The sequence below is a fragment of the Grampus griseus genome, assembly GCF_964374135.1.
Source record: "Grampus griseus genome assembly, chromosome: 7".
In the NCBI taxonomy this organism is placed as follows: domain Eukaryota; kingdom Metazoa; phylum Chordata; class Mammalia; order Artiodactyla; family Delphinidae; genus Grampus; species Grampus griseus.
The window spans coordinates 77,410,932-77,427,521 of NC_139001.1; the positions used below are offsets into that span (position 1 = coordinate 77,410,932).

General features: G+C 37.5%; 1 protein-coding gene across 3 annotated transcripts in view; it reads right to left on the minus strand.

Annotated features, from left to right (window-relative positions):
* The window catches only part of ARL6IP6 (ARF like GTPase 6 interacting protein 6), a 47,100-nt gene that overhangs the window by 18,934 nt on the left and 11,576 nt on the right, over nt 1-16,590 (minus strand). For all 3 annotated transcript variants that reach the window (XM_082657987.1, XM_082657988.1, XM_082657989.1), the window contains exon 3: nt 5,072-5,204. In XM_082657987.1, the coding sequence (XP_082514113.1) occupies nt 5,072-5,204 (133 nt within the window). The remainder of the gene's footprint in view (nt 1-5,071; nt 5,205-16,590) is intronic.

Here is a 16,590-nt window from a genome sequence, read left to right on the forward strand (position 1 = left end):
AGGGAAAACTAATGAGAAGTGAACTAAAGATGTTGATTAAATAGTGTAGGAAAACAGGATAATGAATTATAAAGTAGCAAGAAGTAGGCAGTGCCTATATAGATACTCCAAGGAATCTAAAGTTACTGCCTCTGCCTCTTATTAACACTTTAACAGATTTTCAGAAACAACTAAGAAAATAATTTAAAAGTACAATTGACCCAAATTTTCTTTTCCACAAAGTAACTGCATCCTAATGGAGTTTGCATATTTGACATTGCAGTATAACTTCTAACCCAGAAAAGTTTGCAAAGTGAGCATGACATCCATCTTTCTTAAAATACGCCTTTGAAGCCCATTAAGTACCTGACTGAAAATACAACTTGCAAACTTTTTTAACCATCTTATTTCCTAAAGGTCTGTGCCTATGTAAAAGTGAAAGTTTCTAAGCTGTATCTGTTATGGACTATGTTTGTGTCCATTTCCTTACCACCAAATTCATGTCAAAACCTATTCCCCAATGTGATGGTATTAGAATTTGGGGCCTTTGGAAGGTAATTAGGATTAGATGAAGTCATGAGAGTGAAGCCCTCATGAATGGGATTTGGGATGAGTGCTGTTATAAGAGTCACAAGAGAGCTTGCTTCCTCTCTCTGCTCTCTGCCTTGTTAGGATACAACAAGGTGGAGGCCATGTGCAACACAGAAGATGGACCTCACCGGAAACTGACCATGCTGGCAGCCTGATCTTAGAATTCCAGTCTCCAGACTGTGAGAAATAAATTTCTGTTGTTTATAAGCCACCCAGTTTATGGTACTTTGTTACAGCAGCCTGAACTAAGATAATATCTAACAAATAGGAAACAGTAAATAAAAAAACTTTTTTAATGAGTACAAAGGTTTTCTTTTTTTTTTTTGCGGTACGCGGGCCTCTCACCGCCGCGGCCCCTCCCACTGCGGAGCACAGGCTCTGGACGCGCAGGCCCAGCGGCTACGGCTCAGGGGCCCAGCCGCTCCGCGGCACGCAGGATCCTCCCGGACTGGGGCACGAACCCGCGTGCCCTGCATCGGCAGGCGGACTCCCAACCACTGCACCACCAGGCAAGACCTCTTCTTTTTTTAAAAAAATTAATTAAATTTATTTTTGGCTGCGTTGGGTCTTCGTTGCTGCACGTGGGCTTTCTCTAGTTGTGGTGAGCGGGGGCTACTCTTCGTTGCGGTGCGCGGGCTTCTCATTGCGGTGACTTCTCTTGTTGTGGAGCACGGGTTCTAGGCACGCGGGCTTCAGTAGTTGTGGCTCGTGGGCTCTATAGCGCAGGCTCAGTAGTTGTACTGCATGGGCTTCATTGCTCCGCGGCATGTGGGAACTTCGCAGACCAGGGCTCGAACCCGTGTCCCCTGCATTGGCAGGTGGATTCTTAACCACTGTGCCACCAGGGAAGCTCCAAAGGTTTTATTTCTTAACTTCCCTAATGAATTATTGATCCAAATTGTGATTTCATTAAATGTCTCATCTAATATTTACTACATATCAATAAAGATTATTATTTTCTTCCCTTGAGGAGTTTATGTCCCTAGGGAAGTACAACTAATTGATAGCCATAGTAAACATGGTCTTCTCAAATTTTTTTCCCACTTCTACTAATTAGTTTTAAAAAATGCCCTTGTATTTTAATCTGCAAAGGAGAACAAACGACTTTTTTTTAACAAACCAGTTAGACCTGATTATTTTATTCTCTTCATGCCTTATATTCATGGAGTTAGAAACGGAATATTTTAAATAATAATCCTAATCTTAAAAAGAAAAAGTAAAGGGCTTCCCTGGTGGCACAGTGGTTGGGAGTCCGCCTGCCAATGCAGGGGACACGGGTTCGTGCCCCGGTCTGGGAAGATCCCACATGCCGTGGAGCAGCTGGGCCTGTGAGCCATGGCCGCTGGGCCTGCGCGTCCGGAGCCTGTGCTCTGCAACGGGAGAGGCCACAACAGTGAGAGGCCCGCATACCGCAAAAAAAAAAAAAAAAGTAAAGAGAAAAGTCTCTTCATTTTATGTCTCAATTATCTTGCCTTTCTTTAGTTTCTAATTAGTTAAGCAGACCCGTTAATAAATTATCTTAGAATTTAGCCATCATTTGTTAGATTTCCCTTAAAAGATAGATATATATAATGATTGGTCTTTAAAATATATTTAAAACATTGAAAATTCCAAAGAAATATTCCAATAGAAAGAGAATAGAAATATTCCAATAGAATAGAAAATGTTCCAACAAAATGTTAAATAAAAAATGGATTACAAATATGTATATTGTGATCCCAGTTTTAATTTTTAAAAATATGCTAAGAATGGAAAGATATACATTAAAATGTTGTGTCACTTTCTCTAATTATGGGTTTTTCCATTATTTTTCTTTTTGTCTTTTGAATTTTCAACAAAGAACTTATATTACTTTTATATAATCAAAGAAAATATTTATATTAACATCACTATTTTAGATAACAAAAGAATACATAACCTATTATAAAGATATTTTTATAAAAGTGTGATATTACAAAATAATAAAATATATCAATCTGATTTCTAAGAAAATACAGTCTGAAGATTTCAACTTTCTCAAAAGGTAGAGAAGTTGTTTCCCTGTACAAGCACTCACTCTACTGGTGACATAGAGAATACTTATATTCTGCCATTTCTGAAGTAATTGCATTATTTTCTACAAACGCTAGAAGGCAGGGTTTTCACTATAAAACAACTGTACCAATCATCACTATTATATGCCTTTCTGGGTCTGTGGTTTCTGTTAATATGTGATCAAATATCACTGTATTTATTATATGTCTTTTTTAGACTGTACTTCTATTAAGCATATGATCATTTTAAATTACAGTCTGACTCTCATGAGATTTAATAGCTGATTTATCATATATAAAATTAACATCTCTACTTACATACTGAAAGGAATTCAAATATATATGTACACACAATGTACCTATTTCAAAACTGCATTTTTTGGATTGTATTAACAAATATGTAAGTCTCTGATCTGATACCATCTCATATTAAATTTGAATGACTAATAAAGACGTTGAAAACTGAGGCCCATCTGGTTCTAGTCTAATAAAAAACGCAAAGATAATTTTTAAGAAATTAGTTAAATACCCTCAGAATTCCAGATCCTTAAGAGAACAGAAATGCTTTTCTCTAACTCCAAAAGCATCTAACATATGAGTCTTAGGAATTCTGGTAGTAGTGGAAGAGAAGCTGAGAGGGAAAATGACATTCCAGGAAGAGAGAACAGCAAGAGTAAAGCCATGGCATCTCAAAAGTTCGTAGCTTATTTGGGGGATGTCAGAATAATCTGATATGTGGCTACAGGAGAGGGTACACTGGAGAAATAGCTGAAGATAAAGTTGGAAAAGTAGAGTAAGGTGGAAAAGTAGAGTAAGGTCACTTGGGGAAGGACTGTTAAGCTATACTTGGGAGCACAGACTTTATTTTGAAGGCAATGGGAAAGCTGCTGAAGGCTTTTAAACCAGGGAGAGCTGTGACTAAGATCTGTTTTTAGAAAGGTTATAATATACAGGACAAATGAGAAGAGTGAAAGCTTGTAGTAGGGGACTTCAAGGAGTGAAGTACCCTAGCCAAGATCTGAAATAGAGCAAAAACACTGTGGGTGCTAAGACAAAGTATTCCAATAACACCTCAAAAGGCAAGAATGACTAGACTTGGCGAAGGGATATAAATACAGTGAAAAAGGGTTTCAAGCCTTGATAAATGAGTGGATACTTATGTCTTTAAGACAAATTGAAGCTTTAACAATTCTAAGTGCCAGGTGCTTTCTGAATCCAGGTTGCAAAATCTACTTAATACCTGGAAATGTACGACTAGAATTCAGGGGAGAAGTGAGACATAAATAAGTAAAAGAAAAAAAATAAAATTAAGAGTTTTTGTGACTTATGAAAGTAGTCTCATTATGTCATCTATATTAGACTCATACCCCCTATTAAAGTAACTAATTGATGTCAATGAGCAGCAATAGAATATAAATTTGAACTGAGAGCAAAATTAACTTTCCAACTGAATGGTACCCATGTAAACTATGGGATGGTACTGCACCGTTAGGTATAATTTAGTCAATTTAGATTATTAATTAATCATTATCCACTCAAAATACACATAAATGTATTGGCAGGTATGTGATTTATGTTACATTTACAGATAGGGATTTATTAAGATGTTTAAAATACACTTATGCATTTAATTTGAAGTGATTAAACTTATTTACAGAGTCCCTCAAATAGATTTTATTTTATCTCCACGAGTTGTCCATGGGGTGGGCTGGAACTGGTAGTAACAACAACAGTAACAACTATAATACTCTTAATAACATACATATCATTAACAGAATTTATTTTCTACTCTTCATTCTCTCCCCCCACTCCTTCCACCCTTAGTTTGTAGAATAAACTAGAGGTCTTAGATGCTTTTATTTGGCAATTTATAAAACCTAAGTCTTCCCAATATAAATAAACTAGATTAGAATGCTGATTACTGAATTTTCTGGAACTCTTTGAAACAGAAAATATAGACCAAAGAAATATAATGTTTCACTATGAAACGCATCTAATCTGGTCTAGGCATATAAACTGGGTGCCATAAATGCTTGCTAATTATTATACGAAGTTTAAATCTGAGGAAAATTTCAATCCAATTATTAAGCTGTTACAAGTCTGACTATCTATGCATGAATCTTGTAAAACTTTCATACTGCTAACATTAATTCAGCCTTCATATACTGTTTTAAATGAAATTCCATCCCAAAAGGACAAATAGCCATCAAAGTTTCCTACTTATTAGATTATTCCTTGAATTAATTTTTTTAGACCACCATTGAATTATCTACATACAGAGTTTAAAATATTCTTCTCCACTTATCTAAAGGCTGAGCCAAGCTGAAAACTTTGAGTCATCTGTATTTTATAGATTAAAGACTGGGGCCTCAACGTATTATCTCACAAGCAAGCAGCCTCTTGCTTCTATTTTAGTAGGTTTCAGCAGAATGGCTTGGGAAAAAAAAAGAAGAAACAGGAATACTTACTTGAACCTGGCAGGTGAAAGAGGAGTAGGAGGAAACATTCCTGGTTCAAAAGAATCAAAATAAGTCACTGTCCAAGAAAAGCTGCAGCAGGAGAATCCGGCAGCTAGGGATATTATAAGTAGAGTCCAGAATCCTTAATGGGAAAAGAAAGGGGAAAACTTGAATTATTAACATCAAAGCAATTTAAATTAACCCAGTAGAACATGTTCAGAAGATCACACGTATTTCTGATCTTCTAAATTATATGTAAGTGATAAAAGAGATATGAGCTTAGTAGAAGCTCTCCCATGTGGAAGTGTAAAATATTAAAGCACAACTGGAAGTCATATCATTGAATATTTTAATTCAATTATAATTTACTATGTGGAAAAGAGTACAAATTCAACTTAAAAATATAACTTTTAGCTTCAGTTTTATAAAATTCAACTGTGGAAAAAATGGCAAAACACTTCACTGTTAAAATGGCTTGCCCTTTTTCATTTAACGTTGTGATTATAGCTTGCTGCCTTTTATTACTTAGTACTAAGCGATCCCTTTCCATACCATGCACTATTGACATATGAATCAATTTTAGTGTCTACTCCTTATAGCTTTCCTATAAACATTACAAAACAATTCTGATTATTTAACCTTGCTCAGTATATGAACAAAAGTTAATGTCCAATTTATAAATGAGCTGGGATCCTAGACTTTATTTTCAGTCACACTGGAGCTGCATTTTGTAAGGGATATCAAGTCAAAAGCACAGTACTAAAGGAGTTGCGAGAGAAAAGGGTTAAGAAATGGAAGAATGTGGGGAATAAACAAAGTGACAATAGAGGGAACAATTTAATTTGAAGGATTTTAGATACACATTCAAACTGCCTCCTTAAGACAGTTTACTAAGACACTAATACTGGTAAGTGTGTGTGTCCCAGGCCTCAGTAGTACACAGAGGAAGGAAGGTTGAGAAGACTACAGTAGAGAATGGCTTACGAATTATCAGATTTACTGGTTGCACAAAATGCACAACCAAAGATAGCTTTATTTTAGCAAGAAGCAGGAAAGAAATATGTGCATTGGACCGTCTGTAAACCATTTGAAGCTCAGTAACAGACTGAGCTGCTAAAAGATAAACTCAGAGGAATGAAGTATTAAAAAACCAAGCCAAACAAAAAACTATAGCAAAGTATTTTTGAAAGATGAACCTAATTTTTTTTTCCTGGAAGACCCCTTCCCTTACCCCCTTTTAAAAAGATAATGGACTTTGTATTCACTGCCCCAGAAGAAGGATGTGGCAAAGAAAGGAGAAACAGCTCAGTACCTCTTTGGTTTTCATGTTGCAAAATAATTAAGGGAACTAGTAGGATAGATAGAAGCAGGAGGAGGGTAGATAAAGACAAAACGTCCTGAATAGATAGCAAGGATAATCAATTGACTGGGGTGTAGAAAAAACATTTGTGTAGAACAGAGAAAGTGAGGGTTTTATCTACAGGTGAGAAAGATTCCCCCATTTTGAAGAGTGTTATGTGTGTGTATATGGGGAGTCGGTAGTGCTGCTGGGGCTTCCTGGTGGAGCCATCAAGCCACACAACACCAGAGAGGAATTGGAGTGGTGTACAGTATCCTGGCAGATGGACCCAGAGCCAAGCTTGCAGATGCCTCTAAGATGGGGCATAGAAACAGCAGATGGTCATGTGCCTGGAAGGTGCTACACCTGAAAGGCCATCCTGACCAGAATGCAAAATGTTTCAGCAGTAACTCATTTGAGCAAACGTCTTGAGGACTAGATTGCACTCCTATCCCAATATCCTTGCACAGATTCTAGAACCTTGCCCAACCTGTGACTGAGTAGAGAGAACCTTAGTAAAGACTGAGGTGCAACCTTCCTGCCAACTCAGAGACTATATGTTTGGGGACTGCTGTGGAATGATGGAAACTTCTCAGTGTCTAAAAACGTGAGAAAGACACAAAATAACCCAAAATAACAAAATGTGAGGCTCCCTAAAGCCCATCAAATTTTTTCACATAGGTGCTTTAACAGAACACCTGCCAAATTTAGTACAAAAATATTCTTGAGTTTTCAGAAATGACTACTATTCCATGATCTAAGTGCTTGCCTTACTTTGGACATTTTAGTTATTTTATATTCATTTTGAATTAATCAACAGTTATATCCCTAATAAAACTCAGGTCACAAGGACAGGGCTAAAAAAGTACATTGCAATATTGTGGTCTAGAAGTGCTTATGCTTCTGAAATTACTCAATTCATGTATGAACAAGCAAAAAAGCCACAGAAGTTGGCAATTTGCAACTAAATTTTTAACGAGGCCCTACCTTCAGAATCCTGAAGCTACAATAACTTATGTTTTGTAAACCCATTTTACCAAGTATTAACATAATTTTTAAAAGGTACCTAAAAATGAAGCTAGTCTCCCTTCCCCAATTTACCAACTCCATTCCTGAAAGCAATCATTTAAGAGTTTATTGTTCACCTTTTGTAAATTTATAGGTAATGTAGATAGTCATGTACAAGAATGGGGCCAGTTATATACAAGAATGTATACTATGTATATATTTTTTCAGTTTATTTTCCGCAAATGAGATTCTCAGCAGAAAAACTGTCCTGAACTTTTTCACACAACAATTTTGGAGACCTTTCATATCACTACACATAGCCACAATTCCACTGCATATTTTTAAATTAATTAATTAATTAATTTTGGCTGTGTTGGGTCTTTGTTGCTGCGTGCATCTTTTCTCTAGTTGAGGCGAGCAGGGGCTGCTCTTCATTGCAGTGCACAGGCTTCTCATTGCGGTGGCTTCTCTTTGTTGTGGAGCACGGGATCTAGGCGCACGGGCTTCAGTAGTTGTGGCACAGGGGCTCAGCAGTTGTGGCTCGTGGGCTCTAGAGTGCAGGCTCAGTAGTTGTGGCACATGGGCTTCATTGCTCCACGGCATGTGGGATCTTCCCAGACCAGGGCTTGAATGTGTGTCCCCTGCACTGGCAGGTGGATTCTTAACCACTGTGCCACCAGGGAAGTCCCCATTGAATATTTTTATTATTCCACTTTTTCACTATTAAAAACAATACTGCAAGTAACATTATTATACTTAACTATAGTTACACAAGGATATCTGTAACAAATTTCTGAAGAAAGAACTGCTGTGTCAAAGGATATAGGTCTTTTAAATAAACACACATCTTTCTTTCTTCTCTACAGTTCAATTTTCATCAGTTGATGATATGATGGGAATTTATCTCTTCCATCCTCTTGGACTCAATATTTTCACTTAAAGCAAACATAAGGGTAGGTGGGAGGGACTTCTCTGGTGGTGCAGTGGTTAAGAATCCACCTGCCAATGCAGGGACACAGGTTCGAGCCCTGGTGCAGGAAGATCCCACATGCTGCAGAGCAACTAAGCCCGTGTGCCACAACTATTGAGCCTGTGCTCTACAGCTCACGAGCCACAACTACTGAAGCCCACGCACCTATAGCCCACGTTCCACAACAAGAGAAGCCGCCGCAATGAGAAGCCCACGCACCACAACGAAGAGTAGTCCCCGCTTGCTGCAACTAGAGAAAGCCCATGTGCAGCAAGGAAGACCCAATGCAGCCAAAAATAAATAAATTTATTTTTTAAAAAAAGGGTACGCGGGAAACTCCTATTCTAATCCCTTTACTGGAGTTGTATATTCACTTATCTAATTGGGGAGATCATTTTTCAAAATAATGATTTTTGTTTCAAAGTGTAGTTACTTTTCTAAAAATATGGTAGCAGCTTTGTGTATTTCTATAAAAGCTTCTAGCAAAGAAAGATTATGATATGTTCTAAATATTTTAATGTTATTTAGCAGTTTCAGGCTTACAGTGATGAGATGACTTTTAGAAGTTTTATGAAGTCAGAGATGTGGAAGGTGGTCAGCACATGTTACACGTAAGCAGAAAAAAACAGAAAAACAAAACCCTCCCATATTCCCATACTGGGAAAGGTTTCTTATTAAAACAATGTTAAACAATCAATTACACATTCTTCATAAGATGTATTCCTGCCATAAATAAACAATGGGACGAAATGTGACAGCACATTGCTAATTTCAAGGACTGTTTTACAGTTTGACATTTGAAATGTTTAAACAAAGTAGTATACTATGAAATACAATAATAATAAATAAAAAATAATAAATGTAAATAAAAAAATAAAATAAAAAAATAATAAATAAAAAATGAGGTAGATCTATATATACTGATACAGAATGAACTTCAAGATACTTTAATAAAGGTACAGCATATGCATGATTCCAACTGTTTTTTCTACAACACTGACAAAACCACATATTTTAAATTATCATATATATTCATATTTCTATATACCATATATAGAAAAAGACCTGAAAATATACACAAGTATATTGTATATTGTGTACAAGTAGATTAGTGGTAACCTTTGTTTAATTGTCGGAATTTTTTTTGTAGTGAGACTATATTATAACTTACATAACTAACTTATAAAATTAAAAATGAAAATTAAATAGGTCATTTTATGAGTTGTAAAAGCTATAACCAGCTGGCTACTAATAAAAGTTTCGACGTACTCATGCATAAAACTAATCAACAACTTTTAAAAATTTTATCTAAGCAAATTTTTGCAACTTTATCATAAAGCTAGACAGCCTTGGATCTTCAAACTTATTATTTCCAAGTACAGGAGCAGAGGAAAGGGATCTTCCTCCCCTACCAGTGCCACCTGAACACACAGTTGGCGTACAGCAGCTACATTGATAAAGGTCCCTACCCAACTGCCTGTCCACCTGCCACTCAGCTTGCAGCAATTCCACTCCCCTTCCTACTAAAAAGGGTAAAGAGTAGAAGGGGACATTCTGACTGGACCTGGTGAAACTTGAAAACTAAGTAACATCTGTAGTTTCCAACCATGTTAAATCATCATATCCACATGGGAAACTTTAAACTTTTTTATTACGGACAATTTCAAACATACACAAAAGTAGAAGGAAGAATACAATGAAACCCCATATACCCATCACTCACCTTGCAACAATTAACTCATGGCAAATCTTGTTAAACCTGTATTTTCCCCTGAAGCCTGTAATTTTCAGTATACTAGGAAAAATAGTTATCACTATCATCTTGTTCCAACATACCTTTTCCCTTATTTTTTTAAAATAAATAAATTTATTTTAAAAAAGACAATTGTATCCTAAGTAGTCATTTGTTAAATGTCAAATCAGTCATGCAGAATAGACATCAAGTACTATTCAAAAAAGGGCAAGAAAACTGGGGTTACAACTCATCAGGAAATTCTTCACGACTAAGCATGGTTTAAGAAAAAGTATAGACTCTGCATCAGACTCTGGGGCCAGAATTCCAACTTTGACATTTACTCCCTCCATGAATTTGGGTAAGTACTTTAACTTCTCCAAGCCTCCTGTAGAATGGGAATAATGATACCTACTTTGAAAGGTAAGTAGAAAGGATTAAATGAGGTTATGTATGTAAAGTATCTGGGAGAATACCTGGTTCATGGCAGATGTTCAACAAAGAGTAGCTGTTATTGGTATAAAGGAAGAATAACTTCAGCTGGCCTTTGAAGGATGGCAGGGGTGGGGGAGGGAAGGTAGGCACAGCGTGACCAAGGCCTGGAGGTGGAAATATCTATGTTGGGTTTTGCAGTAAATAGTCTGGCAAAGAGGGTGAGAGTGGGAGGCACGATCAGCAAAGTGGGCACATTTAAGAGGGTGCAGCCTTGAATGCATGGCTAAGGAGGCTAGCATTTCTTTTTTTTTTTTAAATCAATCAATCAATTAATTAATTAGGCTGTGTTGGGTCTTCGTTGCTGCACGTGGCCTTTCTCTAGGGCTACTCTTCATTGCAGTGCACGGGCTTCTCTTGTTGCAGAGCACGGGCTCTAGGCGTGCGGGCTTCAGCAGTTGCAGTGCATGGGCTCAGTAGTTGTAGCTTGCGGGCTCCAGAGCACAGGCTCAGTAGTTGTGGCGCACAGGCTTAGTTGCTCCACAGCATGTGGGATCTTCCTGGACCAGGGCTCGAACCCCTGTCCCCAACTGCATTGACAGGCAGATTCTTAACCACTGTGCCACCAGGGAAGTCCTCTAGCATTTATTCTTGTTGGCTAAGAAGACAGTGAACGTGGAGCAGTCCTAGACATAACCTAGGTTAGAACCGAGTGCAGACAAGCCCAGCAAGAGCTACAGTCCTCACTGCTCTAAAGAGCTGTGTTCTCCACCAGGTGCTTCTCACACTGCTCTATGCCTCAGCTGAGGTGAACTGATGTGGCCTTGGACTGGAGAGCAGCCTGTCCAGTAAGCTGTGACTTATGATTAAAAAATGTGTCAGCAAAACTGAGCTGTGCTAATCCAGATTCTTCTTTTTGGAACAAGAACAAGACAGCAGCTGCTAGAGCTGAGCAGAAAGGTCTTGAGGCAGACCTGGGGCTGCGGTGTCTGCTTGGGACCACAGGTACCCTGAGGCTAGGAGGATGCCGGGTGATAGAGAGTGAGGAACCTGACATGGATGGATGGTTGGTCAAAACACACAAAGGACCTGCCAAAGGTAGATCCTAGAAAGAGCAGTCCTCGCACCCCTGGCCTCTGCAGCATCCTCCAGCGTCGTGCCCAGCCCGGGACTTTCTCCTGGCCACTGGCCGCCCGCGGCAAGCCTCGTTGGGGCATGCTGCATAGAGACGTGTCCTCCGACGTGCAGTGCAAGGCGCTGGATAAGATGTTCCAGAAGCAGAAGTACATCAACAAGCCCAACCGCAAGAAGCTGGCGGCCAAGCTGGGCTTGAAAGACTCACGGGTGAGGGCAGTCTCCCCAAAGGCCCTCCCTGCACACATTGTACAAATGGGAAGGTTCTCTGAAACTGCTTAGGTCCCACTGTACAGAGGGGGTAAGGTCTAGAGAGGGAGTAAGTGCACGAGCCAGCTTCGTGGAGGCTTCTCGCGATCTATTTTGCCTTATTTTTAATCATTTAATGAACAATTTACGAAAGAATAAAAAGCCTGAAAAAACTGTTAGAAATTTTAATAAGATATAGTAAACGCAAATTTTTATTCTGAGTTTCCCTGATTTAAAAACAAACAAACACACTATAAATGGGCATTTCCTCTAAGTGCAAATAACTGCTTACTATCTTCATGCATGTATCTGGAACATAACCATCCTGTAAATACTGATTTTAGACTTCAGATACATCTCTAATTGGTTATAGCTTATTATTAGTTTTGCTTTTTCTTTATGCACTTGCATCATCAAAACACAATGCTTGAAGGAATTTTTAAAATCTTTCATGGCTTATAAGACATGGAAGACAACCATCTTTGCTCCATAATTTGTATAACATTTTCACTTTTAGATTTATAAACAATTTGAATACTCAATCCAATGATTTTTTTTCCATTCCTTTCCAGTCACCTTCCATTAGCATTTCTCTACTTACAAACAGTATCAAATAAATTAGCATGCACAGATTCATAAAAGATAAAGACTGTTATACATTCTTTTAGCAAAAGGGGATGGTTCTTGTTTTTGCCTGAAGTCCTTTCTGTTGAATGACTAACTGGATAAGAATACTATAGTTTTCTGAAAAGAATCAGATAGTAAAATATCTTCAGCTTCACTTGCCATCAGGTTTCTTTCACAACTACTCAACTCTGCCGTTGTAGCATGAAAGCAGCCATAGTCAATATATAAAACAAGAGGCAAGGCTATGCTACGATAAAACTTAATGTACAAAAACAGGTAGCAGATCAGATTTGGCCCAGGGGCCACAGTTTGCTGACCTCTGCTCTGGAGGATTCCATCATGTTATTCTTTTTAGCATAGTTGAGAATAATTGATGAGTAATATTAGATGATTCCTAAAATAATGAAATAGCAAATGTATCTTAGGTTTATAAAAGGGGCCAATATACAAATATGGTAATTTCAAGATCAAATATGCTTTATTCTATAGAAAAAAATATAACTCAATTTTCTCTTTATTTTCTGGAAGGTCCCCTAAGAAAAAGTAAATGACATGAAATAACAATTCTTACAAATAGAACTGCTCAAGAAAATTTAAAAATGAAGACTGGGTCCAATGGACCCTGATGGCATACTGAGCATGCAGCCAATTAAGTGACTTTAACTTTGATTCAGGAGATAAGGATAGGGTCTGAAATTTTATAAACGCAAAAAAAGAAAATCTTCAGGTTTTTGTTTGTTTGTTGTTGTTGATACGCCTGGGGGATGGGAACTACTAGACCAGTGGTTCTTGTAAACTAGCAGCATCAGCATAACCTAGAAACTTATTAGGAATGCAAATTTCTGGGCTCTACCCCATACCTGAATCAGAAACTCTGGACCCAGTGCAGCCCAGTAAAATGAGTTTTAACAAGTTTTCCAGGTGATTCTGATGCTAGCTGAAGTCTGGCTTTGTTAGCCTCAGAAACATCCCTCCTGATCACCAAAGTTGGGCCAGGCAGTATCACACTAACAATAACAAACCAATTTCTTGAGATTTAGAGGTCCTAATGTCTGGTTCGCATTACTGCTTTTACGTGTTAAGAGGAGATCTGCAATGATTTCATGACTAATAATTTAGCTGCACACTGATAATTCTTGCTAATAACCTGTACTGCTTCTGCCTTGCTACCATGCCTAAACTATCTCATGGTTTAGAAGGGAATATTTTATACTGATGGATGCAGGATAGTTGGGAATACCAGGTGAAACAACACATTTCTGGCATACTGTAAAAGTTCAACAGTGTTGTTAATTGTTGAACATGTTATTCACACTTGCATAAACTTGTGCTTTCTTTTTAAACAAAGTTTTTCTCTTTGGGAGTTACAGTCATTCATTATAAAGACTAAAAAGAGATTTTAAAAAAACTATTATTCCAAAACCCATTTTGGTTGTATCCTTCTAGTCTTTTGGGGCTTTTGTTTTTCTCTTCTTTTTTGCCTTGGTTCTTTTACTGATATGAGTAAGCAATTACACAATTTTACAAAGACTGTGCTGCAGAATAGGATAACATATTTGTAAATTTTTAAATTAAATATTAGAGTTACTCCACCCAGCTGCAGATAGCACTGTATCATTTCCTTAATAGACTGTGGGCTCAAATTACAAGGTTCGTACATTCCCTAAAAAGCTCAAGTTCATGGTTTCAATCATCTTTCACTGCAAGGAAGAAACTGAGTGAGTTGCTCCCAACTTGTGCCTTTCTAAGGGAATGGGTCATTTTGCAACACACCCTTTCTCTTGGAAATTTTTACCATATTTCTAATGTTCTGTATCATGAAATTATGATGGTAAAGTCTCACTTATCACTCTGCAGAAGAAAAGTAATAAATCATCAACTCTTTAAATGAGCTGGCTTCATCTCTGATTGAACTCAGTATATGTCAGTCATCTCTGTAAATGTGTAGAAGCCTGGAAACATCTCAGGCATAAAACAGGCAGTAAATGGGCAGCTAAAAAATAAGAATAGCCCTTGACACTGCAAGATGCTAGGAATCTGCTCCTAGCCACAAAAGGGACTTAAAGGTAACTATTAAGCAGTAGGTGTCAAGAAATGACAGGCACCAAAGATCAAGTTTAAAAGCTTTTTAGACATTGAAGAAACTCCATCAAATCTGATTACAATTTCTGTATGACGCTATTTACAATGTTTATAAAAGTACTAGACCTACATTTAACTTGGTAACAATATTCTTAGATTAAGTACTTTCTGCTAAAGGCAATTCCTTCTATTTTTCTTATGTACTTATTTCAAGTTTGCCTCAAATAAAAGGTCATTTTATCATACTTTATATTGACTAGGAAAAAATGCAAAAATTGGAAATAGGGCTGTGTGAAATGTGGTAAAATTTGGGAAAATGTGACAGATACAAAAGCCAATGTGCAAAAAAGAAACAACTCAATGTCTTATATGATTAGTTCAATCCACTTGGCCGGAAAATAACTTCAAGGAGGAATGAGTGGAATGTGATTTTAACTAAATAATCAGAAGTTTTATTTTATTAATCTCCTTGAAAAACAGGCTTACAGTAGTGGATGGTTTGCAGGATAATTATAAAAGGAAAGCCCTAAGAACTCTGCAGTGTGACTCTAATGCTACCCAGGGAAGATTTGGGGAGATGAGTTCTAAAATCAGCTGATAGTATTAATCACACCTCCCTGGCTGGGCTACCTCACTAGTGAAGATGAACACTGTGACAGCCTAATCCTGTTAGCCATTAGGATCAATTAACTCTCCAAAGGCACTTATACAATGCTCATCACGAACCCTTTTTGAAAAACTATAAACAGGTCTTCCCATGAATATTTCTTTCAGAGAAACAAGGATGACAAGAGAATAGCAGTGTCTCAGGTCCTTAAGTTTCTTAACAGGCATTTAGGCTTATATATTGTTTCCTGTTAGCCTGTTAGTCCTTAGTCAACTCTCAAGAACTTTTAACTACTTTTGAATACATTTTTAAAAACTGTGATTCTGGCCCTGCAAAAGTATTTCTCAAACTGTGGTTTATCAGAACTTGTAAAAAAATGAGGATTCTTAGGTACTACCCTGGGACTGAAACAAAGTCTAGAGATGATTTTTAAAAGAAAGCCTGGTGATTCTTACACATACCAAAATGAGAATCACCGCTATAATCTGCTCTTACTGAGCTATGCCAACATTGGACTAGGATTAAACTGCAATAAAAAATATTTGTAGTGTGCAAAATTTTTATCAGTCTGTCTAGAAAGAAAACTGTTTCATGGAGAGTAGTTACTGGGCTCACATTTGTTTCTAAAAACCAACCCACTTTCGAACAAGAATTGAGGCAGTGTATGCATTAAAATTTAAACATTAGTCACTGAAATATAAAGATAACAACATGTATAGACAGTACTATGATTAAAGAAAGGTAATACACAATCAACATTACATTTAGCTGTGAGGTTCCTAGTAGACAAGACAAAATAAATACAATGAAATACAACAGTAAAAAAAAAAATCAGTATCATCTGATAAAAGGCTGCATTCTGATTTTTCTGAATGGATGACTTCAACAAGAATGTTTATTACAGATTCTGGATTCATGTGAAAACTTTTACATCAATTGTAAAAACGTAAGGATACAATTTTATAGGCATTTCCTCAGCTGTAATTTGGTAATCTTGCCAACTATTAAATAGCAAGTTAGAATTCATGTCTAGTTCTTACGATTCAGTTTCTACTGCAGCAAGAGTTGACAGATCAATAAATGCTGTGAAAAGCCTTAAAATCTTGGTTGTTTTTTAGAGATGAAACAGTTTAACCACACACACTGACAAAATGGGTAACTAAAAAGTACGTGTTTTTGGAAGGCCAGCAGGTCCGGGGAAGGGCCCAGGGAGCCAGACGGAACCCCCACCAAGGTGGTTGATGCAGCCGACCCACAAGTGGCATCAGCCCGGGACTTTCCACCTGCCCAGGAAACAGACCCGGGACTTTCCACTTGGCCCCGGCTTTCGCGCTCCCCGAGGGGCGAA